Raw genomic sequence first — 17,061 nt, forward strand, 5'->3', positions numbered from 1 at the left:
TCAGGCGAAGGCAACACGGCTCTTCCGATTCTTCGTAGGTCGGTTCGCACGTTCGGCCATCTCCATTTCAACCGTCGGTCGACGGTACTGCATAGCATCACGGGGGTCCTCGTCGGAAAAGTTATCGTCAAAGTCATCGTCCACCTGGTAGGCAAAGTTAGTGCGTCCTCCGGCACCTAAACCACTGTTGGCGGACTGTCGAGCTCCGTTGCCACTTCGCTTCCGGCCACCGTTACCATCGTAGCGAGGCGATTGGTTCATTCCCTGGCCAAAGCTTCTTCCTCCCGGCGAGCCACCGGGTCCTCGCGATCGCGGAGAAGGTTGCTGGCTTGGAGCCTCATCCGGGTACCAGAGATCTCCGGTGGTGTCGTATGGATTTTGGCCTCGGATGATGGATTTTCGGATCTTTCTTTGCTCCGCCATCGACTTGCGTCGTGTATCGAGCACATTCAGGGTCTTGCGGCTCAGTGTTAGACGACGACCCAGGTCTAACTCTCCCTCCTTGTAGTAATTGCGTTTGAAGTTCGCCTCCAGATTGCTCCAGTCTTGTTTGTTCTTGTGCTGATACAGAATCCGGTGTATCGTGTCGCGCCGTCCTATCGCCTTCTGTTCATCTTCCAGATCCTCTTCATCCCATTGTGGTTTAGGACGTTGCAGACGACGGGCGATCTCAACTGCGTTCTCGCGTAGCTCAGCATCCAGCGACATATCCTTTGCCTTTTTCGAACAGTACCAGTTGAGTTCGGTCGAGGCGAGGATCTGCGATATCGTACCGAATCGATGCATCAACATGGCGATGAACTGAATCACGAGGATCAGACCGAAAAACAACACAAACACGAGACCGATCGGTTCGAGCTCCAGGTATTCCCGGCGGATCATAATCTCCACCGTGCTCTCGTCGAAACTGATCTTATTCTTCACATTGAACCACCACTCGATGTGCAGCTCTTGCTTTTTCAGCTGCAGAAGAAAGATGACGAGCACAAAGAGCGCATTTGCCATCACGAACGCAAACACCGCCAGATCGCGTAACGTCTTCAGCTGGGACTGCATCTCTTCCTTTTGCTTTGCGGAAAGATCGAGCGGCTTGAGGTACTTCTCGATCAGCTCGATCCAGAATTGCTCTTCCGTTGCGGAGATGGTTTCTGTGTCGCCATTTTTCAGGTCCACATCGTACAGCCAATCCGGGAGGTAGTTGATCTGTTTCTCGGGCTGGAAAGGGAAGAAAATTAATTATTTTAATCATGCAGAGACCGTTGAACCTCCCACGATATCGTACCTCTTCGAGCGAATCATTTTTCACCGTTTGAATCGGCGAAGCGGCCCCGGATGTGGACGAAGGCGACGAAGGGCCCCTACCCTCGAGGCTACCGATGTCGTCATCTTCGTCGTCTGATCTCATTACGCTGACGCCACCGGTTAATTTCCTGAAAAAATAAATACCATCCCTCTCCTGAGTGAGTACCGTGGGGTATTTTATTAAATATAAGCCGAGCAAAAGAGGAACACCGAAGAGGAAAGCAGCGAGCAGCGAAACGTCGACTGAAAAAAGACAGGAAAATCCAATTCGCTCGAATCGAAGGCATATTCTGATGCGCTTCAAGGAGCATGGGATAATGTTGGTCCTGTCAGCCCGACGGCAAGTGGGGGAGAATTTTGTCGGCTGCAGAAAAAGAAAACCCCGAGTAGACGATCCGGTGTTTAGGATCATGTTCAAGCGTCAATGGTTTTTCTCGCTCCTTGGGTAAAAGTGTCTTGCGGAAGCGACCGAGCATGGGCGAGGTTTTAAAGGACTTAGCGAAGCGATAGCAGGGTCTGGCGATACTTTGCATCTCCTTTGCTAAACGGACCAAGCTCCCCGTGCTGGTTCCAGCGGTTGGGTTGTAAAAATATTGGGAGTGTAGAGAGCGTGCACGGGTTGAAAAGAAGCACGAAAAGGATATCCGCCTAGTGATAAACGGAACGCCAACGAGCGTGCGTCGTGTTTGGTGATGCGCGACAACACGGGAATTGCATTTAGCGGTTTGTCTTTTGCACCCTCACCCACGGCACGTGGCCGTTGTTGAGGCTTGTTGTTGTTGGGAGATTACAAAAATACAAGCATGCGTTGGGTGGAGTGTATTGCTTGAAATTAGGTGTAAAATTGTAGACGCCGACGCAAAACCCATCATGAACTGCTATCTGACTTGCCTGCCCCTAAGGTTTTATGACGTTTGGTTGCAGGGATGGGTCTCGTTAGGAGTTGAAAATGAGCGTGCAATGGTGCAACGGAAAGCATTATCACAACTGGATCACAGGATCATCGCTTGAGGCAGTTGTTCCCCTAACGCCGTGAAGGCCGGACCGATTCTATGCGTTTTCAACCTCGTGTTTACAGCATTGGCAGATGAATGAAAACAAATACGTGCCCCTTTTTTATCCATCCGCTCTCCCGTCTCGAATGAAATATGCATAAATTGATTGAGATATGTTCAGAAGTGTGAAACAGCGAAGAAGGGAGAAGCGTCGGGCACCGAACGGAATATAAATTGTGTTTTAATTTAATTGAAACTCATTTCGCGCTCAGTGAACGAGAAATTGGAAAGGCAAATCAGTTAACAAGGTAAGGGACGCAGGAAAACATCCCAGTAGCCTCTGCGGTGTGCATCGGCATCACGGCACACTGAGTGTGTACTTACATTTCTAGTGCCTTCATTTTCAGACTTATTTCACCGAGCGAGGCAGCGATTTGAGCAATCTGTTCCTTTTCGGCGCTCGGTTTGGGATGCGTGCAGAACAGACAACGGAACAGGCCGTTTATGGAGATGTCGATCGAGCCGTTCTCCTCCTTGTCCGGTGACTTGAGGTATCCGAGCAACTTTTGCATCTTCCCTTGGGGTGCCGTCGGTGGGGGTGCTTTCTTGGCGGCATCGACCGGATTCTCACGAGTGCCCCACGAAACGTCGTTCATGTTGAACACGGAGTAGATGACGAGCAACATGTACATCGAGGGGATGGTGATGTAGTAGACCAGGCCGGCCGGAAGCGCTTCCATTTCCTGCGGGTGCAACACGCCAGTGATGACGATCTGCAGTGCGACGGCGAGAAAGAACACAGACGAGGGAGCAAGGATACCGTCCTCCATCACCTGCACCACGATACCGACAAGGACGGCCATCATGACCAGCGAGTAGATGGCCGAGATGAAGAAGGCCGCAATCAGCTGGTACTTCTGCTCCATCCAGTAGCAAATGGCCATGAACCCCGCCAGAGGGACTCCGTTCCATAGGAAGGAAGTCCAGATGTCGATACGGAACACGGCTACCAACGCTCCCACCATCATGAGAAAGATTGTGCCCGGTCCGAGGATCGTTCCGAACATCAGCATGCACTGGTAGACAATGTATGGCATCGAAATACTGTTGTTGGTCTTAACGACGCGCTTCGCATCGGCCAGGAGATCGAAGATGTTAGCAATGGTAGATGGAACCCACCGACGGCGTTGGTTGTAGAACTCGTTGAAGCCCTCGGGGGCGTGAGTGTAAGCGTCCGAGGCGGCCGAGTATTCGACACGGAACTTTTGCTTGAGTAGAAGCGTGCACAGCCATCGATCTTCACCCTGATCGTACTGGACGTAGTGGCGAGCCTGGTCCGACTTCGTGGTGTACTTCTTCATGACCGAGTTCTCCATCAGCGCGCGTCCACGGAACAGAGAGAAACATCCGGGAGAGCACAGCACACAACCGATCACGTGTTCGGTGGCCTTTTGCAGCCAATGGCCGATGGCGTACTCGAATATTTGATACCAAACCATCGGCCCCGCTCCGACCGGGTGAATTCGTCCACAGGCCGCTCCAAGGTCCGGATCGACCTTCATCCGGCCGACTAGAAGCGAGACTGCATTCGGCTGGAAATCGATATCACCATCGAGGGCGAGCAGGTAAGTGTTTTGGGCGATCACCATCTTCCGTTCCGGCGACGTATTGAGTTGCATGATCCGATATCCGAGGAGGTAGTACATGTACATCACCTGAGACCAACGCTTCTTGTGTCGTATCTTGTTCTTGTCCTTCAGGTGCGCAATCATCTTCGTCCGCCCTGGTAGTGTCCAGATGAGACGACCACCATACGGAGTGACGATCTTGGTGGGAGAGTAGATGCGCATCTTGGTTTTGTACACCTCAAGGGCGGCTTCTTCAATATGGTTGATGAGTGCCTTGACGTAGACATTCAACGGGGATGCGTCGGCACTTTCGCACTTTGACTTGTCGTTCACGAACGCATCATCGAAGAAAATGTGTGCTTGTAATGGAAAATGAGTTGTAGTGTCAGTGGAGGCATTTGTTCAACCCACGCCGCTTCTATACTTACTTTCCAGATCATAATAGTCCGGATCGATATCATCCTTATTCGCTTGGATGTGTTTCATCGCCATTCGACGAGCGCACTGATCCTCGTCCAGTCGCAGGATGGACTTTAAGAATTCCATCAACTCCTCTTTGTTTTCGTGCCACATCGTTGCGCAAATGAAAATTTGCGGGATGCGATCGTACGGTTTGATTGTATCATCCTTTCCTTCGTGTGCCTTTGCATCGATTTCGTTCGCTTTTTCCGTATCCTTGACTTTTACCATATCCTGTAATGAATGAATAATCGAATGTGAAAAAGAAAGTTCCAACACTGTAAAGGGCGAAGGAACATACAATTTTTTTCACGAAATCTTCTTGATCTTCTCGCCGCCGGTTCATAGCGACACTCTGGTCTATCAGGAGACTGTTGTACATTGGCGTCACGAAGAGTTTCTCTGTCGATGCGTTTCGATCACTTTTGGCCATCCAGATGTGCCGAGTGATCCACGTCTGAGAAAGTAACCAAAGCAACCACAACCACGAGAATTCGTTCACGACATAATCGAAGAGATAATAGATCGGTGGCATCCGGAAGAAGATGTAATCCGGTAGGATGTTATGGAAGGCGCACACGTCCGCCTCTCGCAGTCCGCAGAAGACGAGCAGCAGCGTCACCGTCACCGGCACGGTCAGATTGATGGGAAAAGCCATGGAAAAGCTTTGGATTTGAATTTTACACGCAAACTTGCTGAAAATGTAGCACAAGTAGGAGCACAGGACGTGGGTGACCGTCGTCCAAATGATGGCGTTGCTCGCGGGGAACACTTGCTGTTCTTCCAGGTCGGATGTAATGGACGAAAGGTCGGGAAACTTTTCGTTCAGGACGGCTTCCATCTGAAAAAAAGAAGGGAATACAAATTTGCAACATCATGTTGATGGATTTCTGTTGTGGCCAAAGCCGCAGCACTGGGCTGGTGGTATGGTTACGCATGATGGTTCAATTTAATGCCAATTAAACGATATGAATTAATTAATAGAAACGATTGTGCACCCAGCATTGAGCGATTATAACGATAGTCTGTTGAATTCTGTGCGGTATTTTTTTGTCGTTCGCTGAAAATTTTATTTGATGATCAATTGGAAATGTGGGAAATGTTGAGTCTCGAGTTTTATATCAGTCCCACTCCGTCAACTCGCACTCGGCCATGGCCAGTCAGTTTCCAGTGGGCTATAATTTAATATCATCTGTTCGGCAATGGGCCCAGTTTTGACGAGTAATTTCATTCGCTTTGCGGCTGTAAAGTACTTGCACAATCAATTAATGTGATCGCCAACCGTCCGGGGTGTGTGCGCACGGGGTGAATGCGACGAAGGGGATAATTACAGCACATAAAATTGTTGCTAAAGTTTGCTTCTCGTGAAATTATGATGCTTTTTTACAGGTTATAATTTTTTCACCCCTCACAATTGCAAAAATTGGCGTTGGCTTCCATTATCCTGCGATTTGTTTTGGGGCGTCACTACGCAAACAATTGGAGTACAGTGGGTATCAGTAATTAAAAGCGGGTTTCATAGGCATCGTCCCTTGCACAAACACTCGTTAATGCCTTGCATCCATCGTTGCAAAATATGTGTTGCGTTTTTTATGGAATCAATTCCGAGCGCATTGCTCGACTCGTGGAGTTTGTAACATTCTTTTAAAGTGGATAGCAGAAAGAATGGGGATTGATTTAAATTCCTGATGAATTGAGCCACATCGTTTGAACATGAGAAAGGGTTCTCTGGCTGATCTTTCAGGAGCTTGAACGTTCCAACGAATGTATAAAACAGAACAGTGTTTCGCACAAGTTTCTTGGGATTACTATGAAAATATCGGAAATTTTCAAACAATCTTTGGGAAGCTTTTTTATGCGCCTTGTGTGCAATCCTCCGACAAATAGACTACAGTAACTTGACAGTTAGTGAAAAGGTTTAGCTAACGACTTAACAAAAAATGGACTAACAACAGCAGCACGGTTCCCGATACTAGAGTTAGACACTGAGTACAATAAGTGCCTTCCGCAGTGCTGCTTTTTATCTGGTACAAACCGTGCAATGCTGTATTCAACATAAGGGCGACTACGAGATTGAATGGGTCATTGTGTAGCATTTATTGTCGTTTTGGTAAGGATATGGCCAGGAACAGGAAGCACAAAAACACCGAGGGAAAATCCACCAAACGACAGTATGAAGATAATCCGAGAAGTATCGATATAGTCACGTTTCCACAAAACGCTGGGCGCAAAAAACTGGTCGGACAAATGTGTGGTGGTACCATAAAAATTGAGCGGTTATAGATATCTTAAAATGACAAGCAAAAATGCACATACCTCGCGGACGGTTATTGTGTGGTTGCCCCACCCGCTGTCGAAGAGTCCGAAAAAATCGGCCACGGATTGTTCCGAGAGGAAAATAGCGGCACCGAGAAACAGTACTATCTTGTAGGGCGCAATCAGGAGATAGGTTTGGTAGCGGCAGTCGGTCAATTTCTCGCGCACGGTGGCCAGCAGGGCACCGGGTCCTGCAATGTATCACAAATGAGATGTGGCTTTGATGTGTTTGGGATGGTTTGGTATAATTGCGTCTGATGGCCATGCGGCTCACGGGAAAGTACTCACGGAATAGACTCTTCTGCGAAAGGTAGTTCTCCCACCAGTGACAGGAGACGAGAAAGATGGCGCCCGGGATGAACCACAGTTCGAACTGATTGTTAAGCAGAGGCCACACGACGTACCCGGTGAGCTGGGCGCTGATCGCCAGTAGGTCGAAAAAATACTTGAAGGCCAATTTGGATTCCCTGGGTGAGCGAGACATCAAGCCCAAGATGGCCGGAACCAGACAGACGCAATTGGTGAGCATCGCCGCCTTCACGACGTCCAGGCTGGGGTAGACGAGAAAGGCCAGCATTGCCAGGCCGATTACGTGGAATCCCTCCATAACGGCGACCAACAGCAGTTGGCCCCAGGTCGGACGGGGAATGTTCTTGAAGAAGCAGATGCGAGCCGCCCGAATCAGGGTACCGATTTCCGGCACGGCGAAGGAAAACACGAGCGCCCATATCCAGGCGACCCGTTGCTCGCGAGGAATATACGCTTCGAACTGCTTGTCGGGTTCTACGAAGGTAAGTAATATAAATGTGAACGAAGTAAAACAAACGAAGCGGTCGTTTAAAGAACACATCTAATAGTTCTGTTAAACTCGAAGACAACAACCCTCGTGGCAGGGGAAATGCTACTCACGCCTTACGTCGCAGTAACGATTCTTGGCCCCATCCTTGATGTTGGACACCATGAGCAGGAAGGACATTTTCGCAAAGCACGCACTGGCCAGGATGACCAGAAACACGAAGATGTAGGTAAACACCTTCAGACCCTTAATGAATACCAGCAGGTACTCTCGGCTGACGGCGGAACCGGATGTCTGCGGCATTGGCGGGTCCTGGAACGAGTCCCATAGTTTGTTGTCCTGCTGCACTCTGCAAAGCGACCAGAAAGGGTGAGGTTCGATTGTATTGGTCAGTCGGTTAGTCTAACGAGCGCTTTGGATCCGGGATTTCCTCCGATGACCCTTTTTGCGTATTCTTAATCAAAACATCAAACACAATTTAATTAGACTACATCGGTGGTGATAAATTTAATAGCCTCACAGGTTAGGATTTTCACAGCAGCCGGTGCGGTGTTTGTGTGAGACGGGCCGGCATCGTGGAGCATGTGGACAACGAAAAGCTTCGGTCTTGTGAGTATCGATTGCAGTCAACCCGAGCATTGCACGCGACTAACACTTGACTGCCTGACCGGAAGCCGTATCCCGACGACTACAACTCGCAATTAGTCGGGATGGAGGGACATCCTCTGCGTTGGATGATCGCATCGTAAAATTTATGAGCCGATTGATTTATGACATCCGGAGCAGGAAAACGATATTGTGCCACTGTTTCTGTTTCGCCCATTTGTGCACATTCGCCAAGCTGGAGGAAACTTCAATTAATCGCGATGTTCGATACATGATGGTTCTTAGTCTGGCGAATTCATGCGAATCTCCGGAAGCGCTCGGGCATTTGGCAAAGTTTTGTGGAAGTTTTCTGACAGGTAGCGATCTCGACAAGGAAAAGCGTTTTGGGATGGAGTCGTGAAATACACCAAGAGTCTCGATGGCGTCCTATCCGCAGCTTTACTTGTTTTTTTCGGCGTGCAAACAAAAACATCCCCTACATACGCACAAAGTTATGGCCCGCGTTGTTGGGGGCAGAAATGAAAAATCAAATTGATTGATAAGGTTATCGTGGGAAGGGAGCGCGGGAGCCTCGGTACGATAGAAAATGTTTCCAATCAATGCATGTAAAAGCGAAACGTTGTTTACTCGTGACTAGAACCGATGTACCACACAACACGCGCCTTTTGCCACCGAGTCGGGAAAGGTTTGACGGCGGCTAGGGTGGGATTTTTGTTTCGCACAACACCTGCGCCCTCGGGAAGGTGAGTTCCGCGGAGCCCACCGGAAGCCTAAACCAGTCGACCAGCAAGTCGTCAATCCGAACGTAGCGGGGGAGGTTCTTTTATTTACTTGCACCCAAACGCAGCGCAACCTTTAACACGAGCAATTTTGTTTCCTTTATCGCGAAAAAAGGCGTTATGAGCAAACGTCAGAAGCCCACAATGGAGGGTAAGTGTGTGAAGGGTTTCGAATCGGAGGCGAAAGTGCGTATGAGTGCGCATCGTTGGGCAGGAATAATGGTGGTCGATGCCAGCGCCCAAGATTCGCTCCACATGCCGCGTGTTAACGGTGATGCTTTTTCACATCAAAATTCGGTTGATGTATGACGGGTGACGGCTGCGTGTTGTTTTCATGATTCATTCGCCGCCATTTTCCCACCCAGCGCCCCCACGAACGTTGGGGGTGTCGGTGCCGGTGAATGCGTTGGGGGATCATGTTTGAAATTCGATTTCAAGAATTCCGCAGCTGCTTACGGTAAAGGTCTTGAATGCCGATGGCTTTCACGGCGCCGGAGTCGATGGCCACTTCCGGGGTTAGTAAAAGCCTCGTCGCTTTCGAGCAACAATGTAGCTAAGTAGGGCTTCGTTAATGGGGTTTGCGGTACCTTTTGTGTTGTGCAAAGAATCGGGGTGGTTTTTCATGTTGTTTAGCAAAGCACTTTTTCGATTTCTACGATGCCGTAACCGTGCAAACGATTGAGCAACGATCCTTCAGTGCTGTTGACAATTACTCATTTCTTTGGCACGTCGTTGTGGACATGTATTTTATGAACGACAAATATTTATTTCTGTCGGTGTGAACACAGAACACTTACTATCTCGACTACTGGTCAAGGAGTTGAATACTGTAAAACAAGGTTGATCAACAGGCCCCAATTACTCGTTTTGTACACCATTCTCCATGTATCATGGTCAAAGTACGAGTGTTTCTCTTGCTAATGAAGGAAGCGGGGAGAAGAAGAGACCTCGGGTAGAGGGGGTAGAGCAATCACAATTGGACCACTTGAGGCAAACAACACGCAACAGCGCCATCCACACTACGAACGAACCATCGTTGTCGTTGTAACGGCCTCTGATTACGGGACACTTTGGAGGCGCGCGGATGCTTCCATCATAATTCCATTAAACGAGTACATCACCATCTTCGCCATTTTATTTTTCTTACCACCCGTTTCTAGCACACCGTGCTTCCCCCTCCCCCCCACAGTGGTCGGTGCGCACACGTTTTCGCAACCGATTTCAGATGAGGATAATTGAAGGAAAACTCGCTTTCGCGAAATATGATCGGATTTCCATAAATCTGAATACATATTCTTTTCTGTGCTACCAGACTTTTTCTTCCGCTATCCTCCACCCTCCCCGACGGTGCGGTCGGTTGGTGGGTTCGATTTTTTCGTCCATTCGCCCCGCATTTATCCTTAGTAATGATATTTTCATCGTTCCATCGGGGGTCTGCACTGGTCTGAAGGTGGTTTGCGATGCGAAGCGCTCCAACTTTGTCGTACCGCCCACCTTCCCAGTGGCGAAGTGGAGCGCGAAAAAACATATTATTAGGAAAATTTCTTATTGAATATTCAATTGAGTCAATTTTTATTAAAACTGAATCATATTTTTTCGCGTCCATCCTTACGTTTTTCCGGCTTTCAAGCGGGAGGGATGATTTTAAGAGGACCGAAAGAAGCTCGATGGAATGCCACGTCAGCGAAGCGTCGTGGATCGGTTTTTTGTAGGAAAGAGAATGAATACAAAAGTTTGCTTCATTTTACGTACTTTTTGATCATGACCGTCTCCTCGTCGTCCTCCTCGGACGACTCGGTGAAGTAGTTCATGGGAGAATTGTTCTTCATCGTGGCGTGGTTTGGCTCACGCTTTCCGGCACGATAGACGGTACCTTGCTACTTGCGTCTTCCACTTGAAGACAAATTAATTTTGGGATGCCCCCGTCGGTGGGAAAAGTATATGACGATACACAAACGTAGCGACGGTCAGTCGGGTTGCATCGATAAACACATAACTTTATCAAACAATTTTCCGGGAAAATTGAACCTCGTTGGCTTCACGGTAATGATCACAGTTCCTTCGAGTGAAACCGTTTTACTTGAAGCTATATTTGTTGGTCGTAGAACTAAACTCGCGAGAACTCTTGAGAACCATCGATTGGATCACATCGAACGCCGAAGAACGACTGAACAGTTCCGAGAGATAGTGGGCGGAAACTGATTGCGAAACAGAATCAGTCAGTCGCGTCGTTAGTTTCTTATCAATTAAATGCACTTTACGTGTTTCTTTCACTAGATTGTGGACAAGATTGTGACGGAATGGGACTTCTTGTGGTTCGCTGTCAAACTCGCGGCGGAAAAAAGAAAAGCCCACCCCGAAGCACCTACTAAAGTATCCTCTAAAGCAGTGCGATGGGGACCGTTGGGTGGGATTGTTTGTTTTGACCGCATCCATCGGGGAAGTACTTGGCGCTTATCAACCTGGATGGAATTGATTACTTCCCTTAGATTGCTAACCTGTGGCCATCGTTACCTTTATCGGAGATCAGTGAATGCAACAAGTTAGGCATGGCATTCATAAGAAAAGTGCTTTCTCTTTCTATTGCACGAAGAATTCCGCGAAGAAAGTGCTCACCTGCTGCATTTACGGCTTCCGTTATGCCAACACCAGTGTCGTTATCTTACCTTGTCGGCTCGTCAAAGCGCCAGAGATAAAATATCACGTGCTGTACTTTTGTTTGGCTATGTGCTTGGCTGGGTAAATATGCTGCTTTCAAAGAGTTTTTCTAACCTTGTTTGTAAATTATATTAGTACAATCATGTTCGTTTCGTTCCTAGCATTGTTTGGTCATCAAACTCTTTAAACATGTGTCACAACGTGCACAATCCTGTTGATTATACTTCTGAAGCAACAAAATCACAGCTTCAGTCAGATAGTATCACCGACCTCTTGACTTACTCCTTGACTTAGGGTTGGATGTAAATTGGTAGCTTTGTATCATAAAAGTAACCCCCTTTTGCTTTATATGCAAGACCCCCCCTCTTATGACCCTCTCTTAAGGGCTGTTCCCGGTTGGTTTACTGCAGCCCGGTGACATCGTTGATCTTGAACCAGAGGGCAGGGGGTAGTAACGGAAATAAATTTTCATATTAACTAACCAGAAAGTTGGGTCAAACTTTTGCTGGTGTGTTGGGTACGAAAGTTCCCTGATTATATGGTAGGGAGCTGCCAGGAATTGTTTTCGACTGCATCTATATTTACACTTTCCGGAAGTGTATCACAAACAATCATAAAACGGTAATGGAGCGAGTGGGAAATTCAACCAACTGGCTCAGGAAAGGGCTCTGGGCGAAGAGGGTTTCGAAAAGGGGAGTGGTTTTACATACAACGAGGGAACTTTGGACAGTGTGATCAGGTGCACATTGGATTCGATCCTGGTTTTCCAGTCAATTTGGAAACCGGGCAAGGGAGACGTCAAGGCTTGTTAAGTAAACCACCGCAAACTAAAACTCTCGTGAGCTCTTAACATGTTGTTTCCTATCCAGTATTGGTAGACACAATTGTTTTATAATAAAAACATAATGTTTCTACCTGCTAAAAGACTCTCTCTACCGTTTTGCTTTCCCTCTTATGCTCGTGAAATTTGTAAAAGTCGAACGTAAATGTAATGTAAACGACCCATGCCCGGGAACTGACCAGTACCATGCCGTTTGTGCACAGGGTTAGGGCTATTCTAGGATACCATCTGTCACTTATCCCATTCCTGGCCAGATACATGAATGTCTTCTACAAAATCGGGACTGTCCAACGGGTTTCTGCTAGAATGGGTGCTAATTTTAACGTATTCTACTGACGATGAATTATGTCGCGAGAGGTGTCATAGTTATATATGTACGCGCTTAATTTTAATGCACGTTTCCCATACCACATTCTCACAAAGTTCCACGGGCTAACGTGCGGGCCCGTTGCGGTGCGGTCGTAAAATAAACACTAATTTATTAATTATTAAAACAAACGATGATAGTACCATTTTCTCGGTATTTACAAATCGATTTACACTCATGCCATTGAGTTATGGTGTTTTACTTTTTGCCGGGATTAGTTTCAAACCAGGCGGTCGAACCGGTCGAACGGAGCTAAAATCTATGCTATGCACGGTGCAGTGTGCAACCTGCATTACTGTGCATTCGTTTTTCGTGCGTACTTGGGTGCGAGTTTAATGAAAATTTATACCAACACTTTTCGCAGGGAGTCCAATTTGTGCGCCATGATTACAAAAAGGGGCAGAATAGGGCACATGAAACCCACTCATTCCTCGATTAATATCGGGCCATTTGCACCGAAGCATGAAAGAGCTGGCCTCGCATTCGGTGGAAATCTGTCGAAACGATAGGAAGCGGTTGGTGGGAAGAGGATCAGCGGGGCTGGGAGGGGTTGTTGAAATGTATCATGTTGTTGTAAATTGTATTTTACTCTCAGGCGCTTTTATCCGGAACGGGCTCATGTTTGATTTTGAGCTCCCGTCAGTCACTCCGCATCTGGCATCCGGCTGCAAATTCACTCGATGTGAATTGCAATCGGAAGGTCTTGGAATGTACCGTTGGCCTTTTTTTTCTCGCTTTTCCTGACATTTGGTTTTTAATGCCCACTGGTGAATGCTGGTGTTCTGAAGCTTTGGTGGGTTTCCCGCGGAAATTTAACTTTTCTGTTTTGTGCGGTTCGGCTTTATTCTTCTTATTGCTGCCTGCACTCCAACACGCTGAAAACAACCGAAACATCAGGGCAATAGAATGTATAAAAATCTGAAATCATAAGTGCAGTAGAATGAATTCCTTTGATGTCAAGCTGCCAATGGTGTTTTTTTAATGCTCGTTTTCTGCATTTGCGCATTCCCTTGGTTTTTTAAACATGGTTTTTGTGTTGCAGAAGTCGAACCACGAACCTGTGATGTAATGCTTTAAATACTTTAAGAAAACTCATGCTGAGTAGAATGAATGGTGTAAAGAGGGAGTCTAATATCAAACTACAATGTAACTAAGAAAGGCGTAAGAAAAGGCGCTTGTTTGATGAAAAGTTTTATAGCAAATTGTATTATTCCGAGAAATTATTTACAAAAGTAACAACAAGTGAGTGAATGAGTGAAGAAACAAGTAAATCTCGACGAGACGTTGGAAGCCTCGCGCAGGCAGCAGAGTGCATCCTAAACGTGGATGAGGAATTTCTGGTGCTCGTCCTCTGGCTTGCGCTTCGGCGTGAATGGGTTGTGCTCGGGGTCGGCATTCAGATGGTAGTAGCTGGGGGCCTCCTCGCACTTCACGTTGTACCACCAGTCGCAGGCGAATTCCTTCTGGTTGAACAGCGTGCCGTTGGTGCAGAGGAAGGACGCGCCCTGGTGTCCCTCGCGCCCATCGTGGCACGTGTGGTAGGCCTGGCAGCCGGTTTCGACGTTGGCGTACATGCCGGGGATGGCCGGGACGTTGCCGCAGTGGAAGCTGGTGTGCGGCACCTCATGGTAGATCGGGTAGTCCACGCCGGGCTCGCCGGGAATTTTGCTAAAGTCCTGCTTGTCCTCCTTCGCGCTGCGATACGGTGCGTGCAGCTCGTCCTTCGGGTTGTACAGCGAGCCGTAGTAGTCCACTTTGACGCATTGGACCGCGCAGAACAGCAGCCCGGCGGTGGCGAGGGCAGCAAACTTCAGCATCTTGCCGACCTGGGGGGGCGTGTGCGTGCGATGGCTGCCGAGGAGACACGCGAAAGGAGAAAGAACCGATGAAATGGATGAGATAATGCACCACCATCAAGGATGGAGGCCGTCGTGTGACACCTAATAGACTAAATTTAGGCGCAAAAGGGGGGCAAGCAAACCGCGGTGCAAAAAAGCAGCCCTGGCATTGGGGTCGGTCGGTATTCGAAAGTTCATTCAGCACGAGCAACGACCGTTCGAGCTGAAGTGTGGGCATGCCGTGTGGAACCGGTTTCTGAGCGCTCGCTGCCGTCGACCGGAGTCCGTCGGTTTCCGATATTACGCAATTATGCCACTTCCTCGCGTGCCGAACCGATAGCCCCCCCCGGGCTCTACGAACCGTCCTGGTTGAGACCAGTTGTGTTGGTGACCGGGTTTCAGATGGTGAAGGTAACACGAAAATCAGATCAATCATAGGCGATGCAGTCCGGGGACAGTCGCTGCTGGTTTTACCAGCAGTCTGTCGGAGAGTTAGAGCCCTTCGTGCCGTTTGCGTGGCCTCATGCACGTGACGCCTGTTCAGGAGACTGGAGCGGGCATTACGAGACCACAAGACGATGGCTGACATGGCAGCCGTTGCAGTGGCGCTTAGTTTTATTGCCTCTAACGCAAAATGTCAAATTATTTACGATCGAGCAGAGTGGAATGGTGCGAACGGTCGTAGCCTCGCGACGATGAACCCGCCCCGGGCCGGAACTTTCGGAGGAGCAAAGTCCATCTCCGACATCTTTTCGCAATCGGTTGCATTCGAAGTTCCCTCCGCTGGAGACTCCCCTGGAGAAGCTCCAGCTGGCGTCGAGGCTAGTGTTGGAAATAAAATTTGAATTTATGATGGAGAAGTAAAGTGAATCTTGTTTCACCATTGCACTACCGGCCCTTCCGTCCGCGCCGACGTTCTCCCAGCGTTGGTTCGTGATGTGTACGGAAACCGAGCACCATCTACTTGCATCTACCCTAGAAGTAACGAGCTTTGTGGCAGTCGCTGTCAGTGTGGTATCGTAAATTATCGTGGCCAAAGATTTACTTTTATGATCACATCACCGAACCGGCGCAGGACCGGCGTTGACTACTCTCGCCGGGGCTAAGCACTTGCAAATGGAGTACATTCGGTCGATGTCACGCACTTGCATTTGACAACTCTACAACGAATGGCTCAAACGAACCAGAAATTCCAGACCCCCGATCCAAATTGGCGTCACAGCTGTGTGTGCGCGTGTGTGTGTATAAATTTGTCACTCCTTTTATAGTTTTCGCAAGTGCATCTGCGAATGGTGACGAATTCGTCAATATTTTCAAAATAAAACACCCTTCGATGGAGCTCGAAGCGAATTTGACGAGTCGGTCGGTATGGTAATTCGGCGTGGCGTGGAACCCTTTGACGGCAACAACATTGTGACGGTTGGTTACCCTTTCGATTTCAGTTCTGGCAAAATATTCGTTTATTTTCGATACCCTGGCTGCCAGGGTTGGGAGTCGTTGTTCGATGAAATCGAAGGTAAAATTAATCATATGCACCGTTGGGCATTTGATTTGTTTCCACGTCAACGGCAAGGCAGAACCGAATGGTTCGGAAAAGAACGTTGCGGACGGTATAGGTACTGCTCCAAATTACCCCTTAGTTCGGTGACCCGGGGTCTCGCCTGACGTACGGTTCCAGAAACCAGAAAGAATCTCGTCGGCAAGATGGATGAGGTATTATAAAACGAAACGTTTTTCATTTCCGTTCCGGCGAGGGTGTGTGTGCGTGTGTGTGTGTGTGTGAGGTGGAAACCGTCTGTGGCCCTGATTTATGGATGAGAAATTGAGCTTTCCACCTTTGCCACCATTGCGCAGGTGGGTAACCCACACCCGCTCGGCCTCCAATGAACCGATATGAATCAATGCAGCGCAGAAACCACTGTGACATGAAACCATATCAACTGTTGTGTTGCTGACGAACTGGCCGAGGGTGTGTGTGTCTCTGAGATGCTGTGAGGGGCAGTGTGGGGTGATGTGATGTTGTCGCGATATTCTACGGGTTGGAGACTGGAGGCGACGACCGCTACGACCAATCACGTAGGTCATATCTGGCCACCTAAAATGTCGCCCTTTGCCCCCCGATTCCTACGTTGAAGTTTCACGACGACAGTCGGTAACAAGAAATCAATTTTTCCCGGCATCCTGATCTGATTGGCCTCGCCGGATTGGATTCGGTACGTGGAGAAGCGTTGAAGACAAAATTCCGCTTGAAAAAAGGTAGCATCGCTCACGATGGCACGAAATATTTATCACTTGCACATAGATCACCGTCGTTCAGACGAGATCTGAACACTTTGGAGGCGCTGCTTTCGGTACACGACTTCGTTGTGGTCTTTTTTTTTCCACACCACCCACCACACCAGCTTCCATAACTTCCCTTCGGTGAGCGGGGGGGTTTTTCCTTGACAGAAAAACTTACCTGTCGGTGTAAAATCAG

At 48.5% G+C, this 17,061-nt stretch overlaps 2 protein-coding genes across 2 annotated transcripts; both read right to left on the minus strand.

Annotated features, from left to right (window-relative positions):
* Positions 1–10,710, minus strand: LOC131288708 (chitin synthase chs-2-like). The gene is made up of 9 exons (XM_058317879.1): positions 10,634–10,710; positions 7,610–7,845; positions 6,989–7,483; positions 6,701–6,891; positions 4,686–5,225; positions 4,354–4,618; positions 2,682–4,284; positions 1,283–1,430; positions 1–1,215 (listed from the first exon to the last, which is right to left on the minus strand). Exons 1-9 carry the CDS (start codon positions 10,708–10,710, stop codon positions 1–3), a joined length of 4,770 nt encoding a protein of 1,589 aa, XP_058173862.1.
* A 3,353-nt stretch (positions 10,711–14,063) lies between these two features.
* LOC131288230 (uncharacterized) lies at positions 14,064–14,564 on the minus strand. The gene has a single exon (XM_058317346.1). The coding sequence runs from the start codon at positions 14,562–14,564 to the stop codon at positions 14,064–14,066; it is 501 nt and encodes a 166-aa protein (XP_058173329.1).
* Between the last annotated feature and the right edge of the window lie 2,497 nt (positions 14,565–17,061).

The sequence above is a fragment of the Anopheles ziemanni genome, chromosome 3 (genome assembly GCF_943734765.1).
Source record: "Anopheles ziemanni chromosome 3, idAnoZiCoDA_A2_x.2, whole genome shotgun sequence".
In the NCBI taxonomy this organism is placed as follows: Eukaryota; Metazoa; Arthropoda; class Insecta; order Diptera; family Culicidae; genus Anopheles; species Anopheles ziemanni.

Coding starts and splice junctions, on each gene's coding strand:
- LOC131288708 (XM_058317879.1), bottom strand. CDS start 10,710: ATGAAGAACAATTCTCCCATGAACTACTTCACCGAGTCGTCCGAGGAG. Junction 7,846..10,633: donor GAGACGGTCATGATCAAAAA/GTACGTAAAATG, acceptor GTCGCTTTGCAG/AGTGCAGCAGGACAACAAAC. Junction 5,226..6,700: donor ACACAATAACCGTCCGCGAG/GTATGTGCATTT, acceptor TCTTTTTTTCAG/ATGGAAGCCGTCCTGAACGA.
- LOC131288230 (XM_058317346.1), bottom strand. CDS start 14,564: ATGCTGAAGTTTGCTGCCCTCGCCACCGCCGGGCTGCTGTTCTGCGCG.